At 43.8% G+C, this 16188-nt stretch overlaps 1 protein-coding gene across 1 annotated transcript in view; it reads right to left on the bottom strand.

The window, feature by feature from the left end:
• HSPA9 (heat shock protein family A (Hsp70) member 9) overlaps nt 1–16188 on the bottom strand; it is a 1477986-nt gene that overhangs the window by 1124785 nt on the left and 337013 nt on the right. The window contains exon 4 of the mRNA XM_044068990.1: nt 9075–9256. Within this exon, the coding sequence (XP_043924925.1) occupies nt 9075–9256 (182 nt within the window). The remainder of the gene's footprint in view (nt 1–9074; nt 9257–16188) is intronic.

Genomic DNA, 16188 nt, shown 5'->3' with positions numbered 1-16188 from the left:
CCCCCCAGGCGTAATCTGAGGCGTCTCTTGTGATGACTTGATTTGCTTGAGGCTTGCAGAATGGGAGGCCTGTGTTTGCTTGACATGCTTGGGCCCACCATCGAAATTCCTTTTGCAAACATGGAATTATTGGTATCATCGTTTCCAAACTGTGACTGTTGAGACCATAGGTTTTTTAGGTACCATTGAAGTTTCCTCATATGCAACTTTGCACATGGGATTAAAAGAATGCAAGATGCCATGAAGCCCAGAGCCTGCAGGATTTTCCTTGCAGTAAGCCTGGTACATTTTGCTGGTATTTTGAAGTACTGAGTTAGTTGTCCCTGTTTTTCTGGCGTAAGATGGGCCTTCTGGGTGTGTGTGTCCAGGTTGGCACCCAGGAAAGTTATTTTCTGAGATGGTGTTAGCCTGGATTTCTCTTTATTGATTGTGTATCCCAGAGAATGCAGTAACTGTGTTACATAAGCCAGATGTTCCAGAAGTATGTGCTTGCTGTCCGCTTGGATCAGGCAATCGTCCAAATAAGGGTAAATTTGTATCCCTTGAAGTCTGCAGTAGGCAATCACTGATGCCAGGCATTTCGTGAATACTCTGGGCGCAGTAGATAAGCCAAAGGGCAATGCAGAGAATTGATAGTGGATTGAACCTGCAAGAAATCTGAGGTATCTTCTGCAGCTTTGCCTGATTGGGACATGCAGGTATGCCTCCTTGAGGTCCAATGTTACCAGCCAAAACTCCTTGCCCAGCATGGGAAGCTGCTGCTGTAATGTGAGCATCTTGAATTTTGGTACGAGTAAAAATGTGTTTAGGATGGATAAGTCCAAAATGGGTCTCCAGTCGGTTCCTTTCCTTGGTACCAGAAAAGGTCTGGAATAAAAACCTTGGCCTTGTTCGTGAGTAGGTACCTCTTGAATAGCTCTCATGTCTATGAGCTTCGAAATTTGTAGTTGTGCCTCTGCCCTTTGTGTGGCAGGTTTGGCATGCCTCTCATTTTTGGAAGTGTGTGGAAATGAAATCTGTAGCCTCTGTTTATAACGTCCATTATCCATTTGTCTGTTGTGACAATATGCCAATTTCTTGTAAATAATGCCAGCTTTCCTCCCAAGGGTGCTGCCAGCTGAGACTTGCTTGGCATGGAAATGAGGGGGTCATTGGGTTTGTTTCCTGTATTGTGCACTGTCTTTGCCACCTCTTGGTGCTGGAGTTTGCCATTGCCTGCCTCTATATGATCCTTGTGATTGCCCTCTGCCCCTTGTGCGTCTGTATCTACCTCTTTGGGGCTTGTCAGTGGCTGGAAAGGACCAGTTTTTTGAAGGCCAATTTCTGCTAAAACGTGGTGGTTGGACCTGTAGAAAAGCTTTGACAGTTTGCATAGATTTGGCTTTTTCTTCCATTTTCCGTAATATCTCCTCAGCATTAGTACCAAACAGCACATCCTTTTGTAAAGCAGCATCTAGAAGTTTAGCTTTCACATGATCAGGCAAGCTTTGTTCCCTAAGCCAGGCATGTCTACGAATGACTGATCCTGTAGCAGCAGCTCTACTTGAGGCCTCTAGGGCATCATAGCCATATTGTAAGGTGCGTTTACCCACTTGTTCTGCACTATGCATCATATCCTGCAACTCCTTCAAATCTGGTTGTTCAGCTTGAGACATTTTATTCCTTAATTGTGATAACAGGAACTGTTGATATTTAAGCATATGAAACTGGCAATTTAAGGCCCTCATGGCTAGGGTGGCAAAGGTATATACCTTTTTTCCCCACCTTTCTAAGGATCTTGACTCTTTCGGCAGGTAGTGGATTCTTAGCAGTGGAGGCCTTCAATCCCTTGGGGCCTTGAGAAATGGTTTCAGGATCAGCATTATGGCTTTTGTAGAGAAATTGGTGAGAGTTAGGAACTCTGTAGTACCTATCAGGTTTGACTGGTGCAGGAGGCAGGGAATCCGGGTTAAGGCAAGCCTCCGAATAATCATCAAGTATGTCCAAGACAGGAGGTATCACCAGAGGTCTGTGTTGAGGTAACAAAAGAAATTCCCTAAGTCTTTTCTTGGAATCTGAAAAGTCTTGGCCTTCACAATGGAAGTGTTCCCTCAAAGTGTGCAATGTTTCCCACAGAAGGAATGGACTGCTCTGCATCCGAATCTTCAAAAGGGGAGTAAGAGTGTTACTCTTCATCAGAATGTTCTGATAAAATGGAGCCCTGATCAGAAGAGGGAGAATCTTCCTCCACTCTGGGTCTCTTGTCTGGAGGGGGCTGGGAACCCCTGATGAGTAATTAAATCCTCAGCCATTTTAAGCATCTGCTTTTTAGGCATGGGGCCTGGAGATGGGCCCTGTACAACAGGCCTCTTGGGATGCCTGGCTGATTTGGATTTAGCAAAGGCCTTAACAGAAAAGGAAGATGAGGGTCTAAAGACACCATGGGTGGAAGTGGACCTGTCCACATTAGGAGGCTCAACACTCACAATGGCTTCGGTGGTTGTAGTCTGGGAAAGGGCCGAGGTACCTGCGGTCTCGGTTACAGAAGACACCGCCAAAGGAGTGTCGTCGGTAGTCAGGGACTGCATAGGCGTCTCGCTGAGAACCGGACCACGTGTAGCCGGTTTTGGCGTGGTGTCGGTCCTTGTCCTTGCGTCTTTTGGACAAAACAGTAGTCGGAGTCTCCGACGACATTTTATAATCAAAGGCTTTACCAAAAAAGTGTTGGGCGAACACCGCCCGACGCTTAATAGTGCGTTTATTGCAAGTAGCGCAAAAGCGACAGCCCGAGACGTCGTGGTCTGGGCCTAAACAAGGTATGCAGAGGGAATGGAAATCCTTATGCGGTATTTGCTTCCCACAAGAAATACAATTATTAACTGTTTCTGACATCGGTCTGAGGCAAGAAAAGTTTCCCCAACGGGGTACTTCGCTTTAATGAAGACTTCTGTTTCCAATTTTTCGTAATTCAGGAGCTGGCCGACCGGCACTTGCGAACTGCTTCTGCTTAGGGCACCGCGCGGCAAAAAAGACTGAAGAACATGGCGTCGGCTGTGTCTTATATACTCCGGCCTCACTGACGTCAGGAGAGAAAGAGACAACTGACGCCGGACATAGACTTTGGAATTCGGCCGACCGAGGACCCGCCTGACGGCAGAGAACCCATCTGTGATTACTGCAGCTGTATGCACGATGAACATCTGTGTTTGTTTGGCATGCTTGAGCCCACCACAGAAATTCCTTTTGAAGACATGGAATTAGTGGTATTATGGTTTCCAAACTGTGGCTGTGTTGAGACCATAGGTTTTTCAGGTACCATTGAAGTTTCCTCATATGCAGCTTTGCACATGGGATTAGTAGGATGCAAGATGCCATGAATCCCAGAGCTTGCAGGATTTTCCTTGCAGTCAGCCTGGTGAAATTTGCTAGTTTTCTGAAGTATTGAGTTAGTTGCCCCTGCTTCTCTGGTGTGAGGTAGGCCATCTGGGTGTTTGTGTCCAAGTTGGCACCCAGGAAAATTATTTTCTGAGAGGGTATTAGCCTTGATTTCTTTTTGTTGACTGTGTATCCCAGAGAATTCAACAACATTATTACAAAAGCAAGATGTTTCAGAAGTACGTGCTTGCTGTCCGCTTGGATCAGGCAGTCCAAATATGGGTATATTTGTATCCCTTGAAGTCTGCAGTAGGCAATTACTGATGCCAGGCATTTCATGAATACTCTGGGCACAGTAGATAAGCCGAAGTGCAATGCAGAGAATTGATAATGGGTTGAACCTGCAAGAAATCTGAGGTATCTTCTGCAATTTTGTCCGATTGGGACATGCAGGTATGCCTCCTTGAGGTCCAATGTTACCAGCCAAGACTCCTTGCCCAGCATGGGAAGAAGCTGCTGTAATGTGAGCATCTTGAATTTTGGTACGAGTAAAAATGTGTTTAGGATGGATAGGTCCAATATAGGTCTCCAATCTTTTCCCTTCCTTGGTACCAGGAATAGTCTGGAATAAAAACCTTGACCTTGTTCGTGAGTAGGTACCTCTGGAATAGCTTTCATGTCCATGAGATCTGAAATTTGTTTTTGTGCCTCTGCCCTTTGATTGTGTGGCAGGTTTAGCATGCCTCTCATTTTTGGAAGGGTGTGAAAATGGAATCTGTAGCCTCTGTTTATAATGTCCAGGATCCATTTGTCTTTTGTGACAATATGCCAATTTTTTTGAAAATAATGCCAGTTTTCCGCCTAAGGGTGCTGCCATTTGAGCCTTGCTTGGCATGCAAAGGGGAAAGTCATTGGGCTTGCTTTCTGACTGGCTGCGAACTATCCTCACTACCTCTGTGTAGGAGCTTGCCATTGTCTGCCCCTATACGATCCTTGAGATTGTCCTCTGCCCCTCGGGCGCCTGTATCTACCTCTTTGGGGTCTGTCCGTGACTGGAAAAGACCAATTTTTGGAAGGCCAATTTCTACTGAAATGTGGAGGATGTTACCTGTAGAAAATCTTTCACTGTTTGCATTGATTTAGCCTTTTCCTCCATTTTCTTTAATACCTCCTCAGCTTTAACACCAAATACATCCTTTTGAAGAGGGGCATCTAGTAATTTAGCTTTGACATGATCTGGTAAGGTTTGCTCCTTGAGCCAGGCATGTCTACGTTTGACTGATCCTGTAACAGCAGCTCTACATGAGGCCTCTAGAGCATCAAAACCACATTGCAAGGTATGTTTACCCACTTGTTCTGCACTATGTATCAAATCCTGCAACTCCTTCAAGTCTGGTTGTTCAGGTTGTGATATTTTGCTTCTCAACTGTGATAACAGAAACTGTTGGTACTTTAGCATATGGAACTGGCAGTTTAATGCCCTCATGGTTAAGGTGGCCGAGGTGTATACCTTTTTCCCCCACCTTTCTAAGGATCTGGAGTCCCTCTCGGAAGGTAATGGGTTTTTGCAGTGGAAGCCTCAATTCCCTTGGGGCCCTGTGAGATAGTTTCCGGGTCAGCTGCATGACTTTTGTATAAAAATTGGTGCGAGTCAGGAACCCGGTAATACCGGTCAGGCTTGACTGGTGCTGGAGGTAAAGAATCCAGGTTAAGGCAGGCCTCCGAGTACACATCATCTAGGATGTCTAAGACAGGAGGTATAGCTAGAGGCCTGTGCTGAGGTAGCAAGAGAAAGTCCCTAAGCCTTTTCTTGGAATCAGAGTACTCTTGGCCTTCCCAGTGGAAGTGTTCCCTTAATGTATGCAAGGTTTCCCCAAATGAGTAATCCTCTGGGGGGGGGAGACAGAGGGAATGGACTCCTCAGCATCAGAATCTTCAAAAGGGGAGTAAGAATGTTCCTGTTCAGTGTGTTCTGAAATAATGGAGGCCTGGTCAGAGGAGGGGGATTCTTCCTCCACTCTGGGCCTTTTGTCCAGGGGGGGGGTTTGAAATCCCCTGATGAGTAATCAAATCCTCAGCCATTTTGAGCATCTGCTTTTTAGGCATGGGGCCTGGGGAAGGGCCCTGTGGAGCTTGTCTCTTAGAATGCATGGCTGCTTTAGACTTAGTGAAAGCCTTGATAGAAAAAGAAAAGGAAGGTCTGAAGACACCTTGAGAGGAGGCAGACCTGTCTACATTTTGGGATTCACCACCAAGAGTGGCTTCGGTATCTGTAGTCGGAGTGTGGGCCGAGGAGTCTGCGACCTCTGGCACTGAAGACACCGCCAATGAAGTGTCGTCGGTAGGCAGGGGCTGCGTAGGCACCTCGCTGAGAACCGGACCACCTGTAGTAGGCTTTGGCGTGGTGTCGGTGGAGGCCGCGGAACGCGTGCGTCGGTCCTTATCTCTGCGTTTTTTAGACAAAACTGGAGTCGGAATATCCGACGACATAAGTTACATTTTTTGCCAAAATAATGCTGGGCGAACTCCGCCCGACGCTTAATGGTGCGTTTGTTGAATGTAGCACAAAAACGACAGACCGAGACGTCGTGGTCTGGGCCTAAGCAAGGAATGCAGAGGGAATGAAAATCCTTATGCGGTATTTGCTTCCCACAAGAAATACAATTATTAACTTTGTCTGACATCGGTCTGAGGCAAGAAAAGTTTCCCCAACGGGGTACTTGGCTTTAAAGAAGACTTCGGTTGCAAAATTTTCGTAATTTCAGGAGCTGGCCGACTGGCACTTGCGAACTGCTTCTGCTTCGGACACCGTGCGGCAAGAAAGACTGAAGAAAATGGCGTTGGCTGGTTCTTATAACCCTGGCGCTCTTGACGTCAGGGAAGAAGCGACGACAACCGACGCCGGACCTAGACTTTGGAATTCGACCGACCGAGGACCCGCCTGACGGCAGGAGAACCCATCTGTTATGACTGCAGCTGTATGCACGATGAACATCAGTGAAACACCAACATCTTGCTGTCATCCGGCACTTTGTAAAAGCGGGCTGGCGGCTGTGAATCTGGAAATTGTGTTGCTGAATTGAACGCATTCAATAATGCAGGCAAAAAACTGGAGGAAAAATAGGAGGAGAATTCCCATTTGCAATAAGTCATAGTACTACTTCTGAACATCACTAACTTGGGAACTATTCCACTTGAAAAACTCCCTCATTTTGAAAATAGTTTCCCCAAAGATAAGCTCTTCAGTGACAGACTCCTCTTCCAGAGAAACACTCTACAGGAAAAGGAATCTGGGTAGAATAGGCTAAGGATTCACCATCTAAAGAGAAATCTTCACTAGAAGAAGCCAGTTCCCTAATTCTCTTTTGTGGTGAAGATCTCCAAAGTGGGGTAGGGAAAGACCAGAAGAGGCTTAAGGGCCATAAGGTTATTAAATAAGCCCTGGATAAAACTGCCACTTTATGGACCTTACGCTGAAATGGTGTGCTTTTGTCTTCTGTTTCTTTTTAAGGTGCACATCCACCTTATGAAAGGTCGAAAGCCCCAAATTTGGCCTACACTCCACAACAGTAGCCAGGACTTCCTTCCCAACCAATAGACATGCCTGTTGTCAGATCCATAGTGACCTCTGAACCAGTTCCAACAGAGGAATCAGACTCAAGAACTGGAAGGATCTCAGAGCCTTCATCAGCCTCGAGAGAGACGTCCGATGAAGACAGCTGAAGAGACGGACCTAGGCTGTTTGGCCTCTCTCCATTTGCAACTCTGCAGAAAACCCAGACGCAACACTCCACAGAGTCTTTCCCTAAGCATTTAAGATGCTGGTTTTTCAATATAAACTGCTAGAGAGAAAAGCAGACAAAAGTTTTAGACACGAAGCCCTGGCAAATGGACACATTTTATGGCTGAGTAGGCCCAAAGCAGAACAAGCACTGCTCGTGACTATTCACAAGTGGAATTTGTCTCCCACAATGGCATTTGCCCTTCTTGGATGACATGAAAATACCTCACACAGTAACAAATACTTTAGAAAATCCCAACAGATCACTTACCTGAAATGGCTTGCTACAGTAGCAACAGACTCTGATGAGCAGACTGACGGCTGAAGATGGCATTCGGTCTGGCGGCAGAGAAGTTCTGATGATGGTACTTGTGGATGTCACTTTTCTGGCCGATATAGTTGGAGTGCATATGTGCAACATTTCACATATTCCTAAGTAGTAAAAGGCATTGGTATATACTGGCCGGACGTCAGATCACCCTTGGAAGGGAATCCCTAAATCCCTAATGTGATTTTTCCATCACTTTCGGGGGGGGGGGCTCCAGATACCAGAGAAAGAAAGCAGTAAACCCTTAAGAACCAACTTGTTCCTACCCTCAACCAAGGGTCTGTGATTGAAACTAGAACAAATCTCGCACTCCACCCCAAAATGTGCATCGCCAAGACAAAAGACGCACAGAGACTAAATCAGAGTTAAGTAACTTGTGCCAATAAGACCAGCATTTTTTTTTAAACGTGGAGGTTTACCAGACATAGCAGCAAGAAAAAAAAATCCTAAAAAAATATTTACACAAAGTAAAAAGCAAAAATACCAGCAATGGTAATTAAAGTACTCTCAACAAAATGGGAAGGGAAATACCAGCAATGGTTCATGGATTCATATGCGTTTCCTAGGCCAATGACCACAAGGACCTTTTTAAGCCTAGCCATGCATCACAAATCTCTGACAAGTTCTCGTACCATGGATAAGTGTAAGTAGGGGCTTGGGAGGTGAAACATTTACAAGCTGCCGGTGTCCATTAGAGACACAGATGCTAGACCAGGGAGGAATTTCCTGTTCCCCATCCAATCATTCAAGTTACTCCTGAATTGGGCGTGGGTAGCTTGTTTCAGAGAATGGGTAGTCTCTGGGATACATACCAGTCTACCCAGCAGGTCTTATTTAGATCACAGGCAAGGTTTAAGTCTTTAGAATGGGCAATTCTGGTGGTTTATTTTGCAGATATGCAGGACATCCATCAGAGTTATTTGTTCCCAAGTTCTGGGAGCAAATAACTTAAAACAGAAAAGTATTATAGTGGGATGATGCCAAGACAACGACTTTTGGACTGCAGGCTCGAGAATGGTATTAATCCCTTGTAAGGGAGGCAGAGTACAGGCAGAAAAAGGGATAAGGTAATCTTAAGTGAAAAACCTGTTCTGGTGGGATTGTTAGTCAAATCTAAGACTAAAGTTGCAATTATAAAGTGGATAATTACTAGTATACATAAAATGCTACACAACTAGGAATCAGAAGAGGTTAGAAAACATTAACAGAATGGAAAAGCATTTTACAAGAAAACAATGGGAGGACATACATATGGGCTCGCAAGTCCAGAATGTTTAGGATCTGTGTTTGCACTGGTATTTTTATAACCCTGGCAGACTTCAATATTTCCTCAAGTAGATAGCAAATTATGGCGGTGCAATGGCGAAGAAGGTGGTAACTGAAACCATATGTTTTTAAGTGCAATTCTCTGACGGATTCTAAAAATTCACTACAGAGTACTTTCTCACAAACTGAGTCAGCAAATAGTTGTAAGGAAGGAAAAGAAAACAAATCAAACAGTGTCAAACAATGCATAAATATGAAACCGTGCCATTTAAACTTCTCAAATGACCACAGGTCTTAAGACCAACCTTTTACTACAAACTCTACCAACATATCCTAGATACTTACGTGTCCTTCTGTACTTCTGGATCATCATATCGCCTTCCCATCAACCTCTTTGTGGCATATAATGTATTCTTTGGATTTGTTACTGCCTGACGCTTTGCAGGCATGCCAACCAATCTCTCACCATCCGCAGTAAATGCTACAACAGATGGAGTAGTTCTAGCACCCTCAGCATTTTCTAGTACCTAAAGAAATAAAAAATGCTTGACAACTACAATTCAAATAAGTCATGCAAGAAATGTAACCATAGTAACAAACTGGTAATAGTTAAACAATTTCTACTTCATACATTAACTGTTAAGAGGCAACATGATCAAGCTTGCCAATTTTACGACTGGCAAAACAAATTTTAGCACTCTGGTGGCAAATATCTTAGCAAACTCTTGAAGCACAACATAATGCTCCTGATAAATTAAACAAATGGGAAATAGTCACCCTGTACAACAACTGGGGAAAAACAGTTGTCCACTTCACCAAACAATTCAAGAAAGCAAGCTTTGCATGCAGTTTAGCTACATACTTAGTGTACTGCTGCACAGATGAGTGTAACCTGAGCAACAATTTCTGCGTTACCAAAACAATAAGCAGCAGCATTTACACCACAGTGACTATGGTATGACTGCATGTTAACTTACTGCCTGCTGCACCTGGTTCCACCTATCCATTCAGCTAGCAAACAATCTACAAATGACACCCATGTGCCTCAATCAGAATTACAGCACAGCACTAAAATAGTGTGCCGCACTCGAGGCGCAGTCTTCCAGAGAATGTTAATTATGGTCTCATAAGCTAAAGTGAGGCAGCTCAGGTGGATTTAATAAAAAAACAATGCGTGGAGGGGGTTTTCTACATTTACTGCTTATATTTCAGTCAAATTCTTATTAGTTAAAATTCTCTGACTTTCCCTTCCAATCTCAAACACTTTTAATCAGCTGTAATGCTGTTCTACCTTTTAAGTTTTCATACACCAAAGCTTTGCAACCCCCCCCCCCCCCCCAAATATAAAATGAAGCACTCACTAATTTTTCCATTGCATCTTCCCATAAACATTTAATGATTAAAAGCACAGTTGTACAAGTCCTCATTACCCGTAACAGTAAATGTCTGTAAAACACAATGCCTTACTGGCATTCAGGTAGTAGTGCCCAGACAACTTCCTCTAGCAGTCTACCAACCTCAGTCTCTCCCCACTGTCTGTGGGCATAATGGACCAAGTCACCTGTAGTACAAGGATGGCCTTACTGACACAGACAAGACCCTGTACATTTTCTAGGGTCCAGAAGAGAAAGAATAAACAGATTTTGAGAACACCTTTAGTTCCATCTCCAGCATCCCACCACCCACCCCACTTATCATGTCATTTCCTTTTGTTGCCTTTTTGTTCAGTTGGGACTTTTTTCAATGGCAAAACAAACATTATCCTGCTTATTGGGAAGTAGTTGAGGATATCTAACATTTTAAGATATCCCTTGCATCAAGTTTACCTCAGTTATCCCAGTGTTTTAGGATTTGATTATGGGGCGCCACACTCGTGGAGGCAAGCAGGGCGCCACACTCGAGGCAAGCAGGGCGCCACACTCATTCAGAAAAGTTTTGTTTCTGCAACTAAGCATACCTTCTTACCACCACAGAGGTAGGTGAATTTATAGAAACAGTATCAGCCCCCTCCAAGGGGCTCTAAAGCATGTTTAAACAAGTTCTCTGCATTGTCTATATGAAACAGACAAGTGTCAAAACTATACATACACTCAACACAAATTTTCACATAAAACACTGAAACACTTTAAAAGCTACAGAGCTGCACTGTGCCAGCTTCTTTCCCCCAGAGTGTTTAGTCATTTGTCTAGTTTATCTTTAGGAACTGGGTTTGACGAATTCAGTCTTTTTACTAGCAAAGGTCACTGGGGACACAGAAGCAAGGTCTACAGACAAGGGGGCTTGGAAGACAGGGACGGCAAAGACCACCCAAATTTCTTGACTAAGGCAAAAGGCTCACTCAAAGAATTATAAGCTTTCTTAAAAACCTCCTCCAATGCTGGTATCAACAGATGGGATGTTGCTACATCTGGGGCCATCCCCTCCAAAAGATTATACCCTGCTGATCATGGGGAGAAGCCAATGACTGCTTTCAACTAAATACGTTCCTAAATCTAGCCAGCATTTAGGGAAAAACAGCTGACTGGGTTTCTGAACCAGCTCATCCTCAGAGACGACTGACCGGTAAGACGAGTCACTTCCAAAATCAGAGATTCCGTATCCCCTTCAAAATCAGGATTCTTGGGTGGTTGAATGAGAGTGGGAGCACCAGCATTACTCAAAAAAAATTATGCACTTACAGTAACGTTCCATCCGTTTTGTCCATTTTCATTCTTCAACTAACGGGTTTGGATCAAACTCTGCCCATTGTTAACTCTCATGGCAACCAAAAAACTCTAGCTTCTCCCTTACCCAAAATGCACCAACCCTAAGTTACCTCAGATCTTGTTTGTTGATTTTTACCATATTTACTATGCGTATAAGAGGTGTAGAAATGCATGCGATCAAAAAAAACACACATCTGGAGCTCGATACAAAAGACAGTAATGTCCTGTAAAAATCTCATTCTTCCAGAAGCTTGCAAATAGAAAGAATGGGGGTTGGTGGGCAGGGAGCTGAGGAAGAATGAAAATGAACACAGATGGAATGTGCATTAAGTATACAACTTCTTTATCCAATGTCAATTTTCATTCTGTTCTCAACTGATGGAACAGAGCCCTCAGCTAGCTAAAATCCCAGGTGGACTCTTGAGGAAGGATACTACTGAACAGAGCTAGAGCATCATTTGGTTCAACTGGGGAGACTAGATCCAATTTGTAATGGGAAACAAAGGTACAAGGAGTAGCCCAAGTTGCTGCTGCACACATGCCACCCATAGACGCTATTAAAAAAAAAAAATGAAGCTGCTGCCATGGATCTAGCTGAATGAGCATGCACTGGTTGTTTTAAAGTAGAATCGCACCCACAGACTCAAACATCATGTTTGTCATAGTGATTTTGTTTCTCCTACATTTTACCACCACTCGGATTTACAGGTTTTTAAATATTTTATGTAATTTCTGAGTCTGACCACATGAGGTCTGGCATCTTGAATTCTGACAGATCAGTCTGCCTCTAGATATCCCACAATGCAGCGCTAGTCTGTAAAAAGTTGCATCATGCATGCCTCTCTCCCTAAAGCTCCTGTCACTGCATTGATGTTACATGCATCCTCTGCTGTCTTTCAGTTTTAACAAATCATGCTGGTCAATGACTACTTGAAACACAGTGGAAATGTCACAGAACAGACTTTTCAAACAGATTTTTAAAGCTGCTTCTTACTGCATTTTTTTGTGAACCTTGAACTGTACTATGACTCCTCTCCCATCCCCCTTCAAATCTAACTTCTCTAGCTGTCAAAGTGCTAAGGGTAATTTGAGCTGTTAGCTGCTGTGATTGAAAGCTCAGAACAGGAGACTTGACTCATGTACTGTTTTGCTTGTTCAGCCTTTAATTTCTGTACGGGTAGGGGAAGGACCAGGAAGCCGACATATCACAGCATGGGTGGGTTTTTAGGACAACCATGATATCAGTTTGGGGAGGGAATTAGCCAGACAACTACCTGTATTCGGTGGCCTTGATGACATCAATTAATTGGAGACTTTTCCAGGGAGGGATGCAGGTTTTTTAAAGTGAAACCACTTCAGCTCAGCAAGGTACTGTTACAGTGGAGAGAAAGTCAATTTAAAATATTTTAAAATGCTGTGTTTATTCATAGCAGTGACAAACAGGGAGAAAAAGGACAGAAGTTGAGCATTTGATAATAGAATCTCATTGTTCTTTAAGGTAATACCCACTGTTTTATAAATAAATGTGGTGGCCTAATGGTTAAGGTGTTTGTCTTACAAACACAAGGTGCAGGGTTTGAGTCTCATAAGGGATAATTGGCTAGGCTTAAAATGGCTCGCAAGGGCAGTTAGCCTAGTACTAATCTATGAATAAATGAGATACAGTTATTATTTGGCTATAGTTACAGTGGCAAAGTACAGTTGTGTACACTTACCATAAATGTAGATGTTAGAGTGTATTCACTGTTGCAGTCATTACATTTGGGTAATCTGCTGGCAGCTTGCCCTCAGTCGGCCTGAATTCCAAAGTCTTGGGTCCTAAGTCGGTTGCTGTCTTCTCTTCCATTACGTACACACACCAATATAAACTTTACCTTCATCTACAAGCAAATACACCACATAGGCTGTAGAAGATAAAGGAAAGAAACTTTAGAATGACAGGGGGATGGCTGGAGGGTAACCTGGACTGCAACAGTGAATACACTCGAACATCTACATTTATGGTAAGTGTACACAACTGTACTATGTTCTTAGTGTTTCACTGTTGCAGTCATTACATTTGGGTAGAATCCCAAAGCTATGGTTGGGAGGCTGGAGCTAAAGAGCATTAGGTGCGGCTATAAGGCCCTGCAGTAGCAAAGCCTGCCCTGGACTTACAGTAAAGGGGCAAACATAATGCTTTAAGGTGCGAACAGAACTCCCAAGTAGAAGCCTCTAGAATGTCTTTGGTTGGTACTCCTCTGAGAAAGGTTTCATTCCACCAGAGCTGCAACTACTTCAGCAGCCTAATGCCCTTAGGCACAGGTTTACCATGGTATAAAAAGCAGAAACAGATGCAGTGGCTTATCCACTTTGAAATGGTCTACTTTGAAATAGCATTTCCTTCTAATCCTGCAGCATATGACACTAGTAACTGCTTAGTTTTTTCTTAGAGCTTTAGTACTGCTCAAGTAGAATCTTAGCAGTCTGTGTACGTCCAAGGAATACAGAATTCTCTCCCCTCTGTTCTGTGGATTCAGATAAAAGTTGGCAGATGAATTCTTTGGTTATGAACCACACTGGAAATCACCTTAGGCATAAATGTAGGATTTGTCCTCAGACACCCTGTCTGGGTAAAATTTGATAAAAAGCTCTACAGCCATGAGGGCCTGCAGCTCTGAAACTCTTCTTGCTGAAGTAATTGCTAGTAGCAGAGCTGTCTTCCATAAGAACTTTATATCAGCGGTAGCAGTTGGTTCAAATGGAGGCAGGGTGAGCTTTTCCAACACATAATTGAAGTCCCATGCAGGTAATGGTGATTTTCTAGGCCGCCTTAATTTTTTGGCTCCTCTAAGATACTGCTTTATTAAAGGATGAAAAAAGATTGGTGGCTCTGTAATGAGCCGAAATGGCAGAGGCATGGATTTTGATTGATGAGAAAATAGGCCTTTGTCAAGCATCTCAGCCTTTGTCAAGCATCTCAGTCAAGTATTGGAATATCTGAGGAATATGTGGTTCTGCTATCAGTTCCTTGTGCTCGATTCCAAGCACAGAATCTCTTCCATTTGTCAGCATAAGATTTTCTAGTACTAGGCCTTCTGGCTTCCAAAATGACATCAATCACAGCTTTACAGAGAGGTGTCATTTGTAGGACTACATGATTAGCCATGCTGCCAGGTTCAGAGTCTGTAGTTGATTGTGCAGGATCAGATTGTTTTGCTGGGACAGTAGTTGTGATCTTTCAGGCAAGGTCCAAGCTGGGTATTGAGACAAGTTCCTTAGGATTGGGTACCAGTATTGGCGGGGCAATTAATATCTTTGGCTTCTCTTGTCTGACTTAGGAGGATCTTGGGTAGAAGAGGCAGAAGAGGAAAGGCGTAAACTGATAGGTTTTTCCAACTGAAAGACACAGCGTCCACTTTCCATGCTTGTCTGTGATAAGCCCTTGAGCAGAATCTTTTCAATTGATAATTTTGAGGAGAGGCAAATAGATCTATGTCTGGGCTCCCCCATTTCTCTGTTATGCTGAAGACTTGTGGATTTAGTTTCCACTCGTGGAGGACCCATAAGGTTTCTGCTTAGTCTGCCAGCGTGTTTTGTTTTCCTGGCAGGAATTGAGTTTGAAAATGTATTTGGTAGGTCAAAGCTGTGTCCCACAGTGCCATGGTTAATCTGCAAAGGGGGTACATGTGTGTGCCCCCTTGCTTGTTTATATACCACATGACTGTGGTGTTGTCCATCTTTATCAGTAGTTGCCCTGGATGAAGCAAGTCTTTGAAGGCTGTTAGGGCATTTTGAACAGCTAGCATCTCTTTCTGGTTTATATATAGATGCATTTCTTTTGGTGCCCATATGCCCTGAATGCATCTTCCACCAAGTGGGCCCCCCAGGCATAATCTGATGCATCTGTGGAGGTTTGGCTGGCAGGGGGTAAAGGGCCGTCCCATGTTTTGTTGGCAGGCCTTTGCCCACCACAGAAACTTCTGTTGCAGGCAGGGAATGAGAGGAATCATTGTTTCCAGACTGAGTGAATGTTGACTCCATAAACATTTTAGGCACCACTGAAGTTACCTCATATGCAGTCTTGCATATGGAATTAGTAGGATCCAGGATGCCATGAAGCCCAGAGCCTACAGAATTTGTCTTGCAGAACACTCCTTTTGTTGCCATCAGTTTGAAGTAAGTAGTCAGTTGCCTTTGTCTGGCGTGAGGATAGCCATCTGGGCAGTTGTGTTCAAGCTTGCACCCAGGAATGTTCTCTTTTGAGACGGTACCAGTTGTGATTTGTTTTCGTTTATCGTGTACCCTAGGCATGTTAGAAGCCTTTTCACAAACGCCAGGTGTCAAAGAATAGTGTCCTTGTTCTCGGCTTGAATGAGACAATAGTCCTAGTAAGGATATATTTGTATAATAATTTGTCTGCAAAATGCAATTACTGGTGCCAGGCACTTTGTAAAGACCCTGGGCGCAGTAGGTAAGCCAAAGGGCAGTGCAGAGAATTGGTAATGCATTAAGCCAGCCTTGAATCGGAGTTATCTTCTGCACGACTCTTACTGGGACATGCAGGTATGCCTCTTAGGTCTAAAGTCACCAGCCAACATTCTTGCCCAGCATGGGCAGAAGCTTCTGCAAAGTTGGCATTTTGAATTTTGGAATGTCCAGGTATGTGTTCAAAATCGATAAATCCAGTATTGGCCGCCAGGCCTTGTCCTTTCTGGGTACCAAGAATGGTCTTTAATAACATCCTTGTCCTTTTTCCTGTTCTGGTACTGTCT

This window comes from Protopterus annectens, chromosome 4.part0 (genome assembly GCF_019279795.1).
Source record: "Protopterus annectens isolate FY-2018-M chromosome 4.part0, PAN1.0, whole genome shotgun sequence".
Classification (NCBI taxonomy): domain Eukaryota; kingdom Metazoa; phylum Chordata; order Ceratodontiformes; family Protopteridae; genus Protopterus; species Protopterus annectens.
The sequence above is the reverse complement of the archived record's forward strand: the minus strand, read 5'-3'. Positions and strand labels throughout refer to the sequence as shown.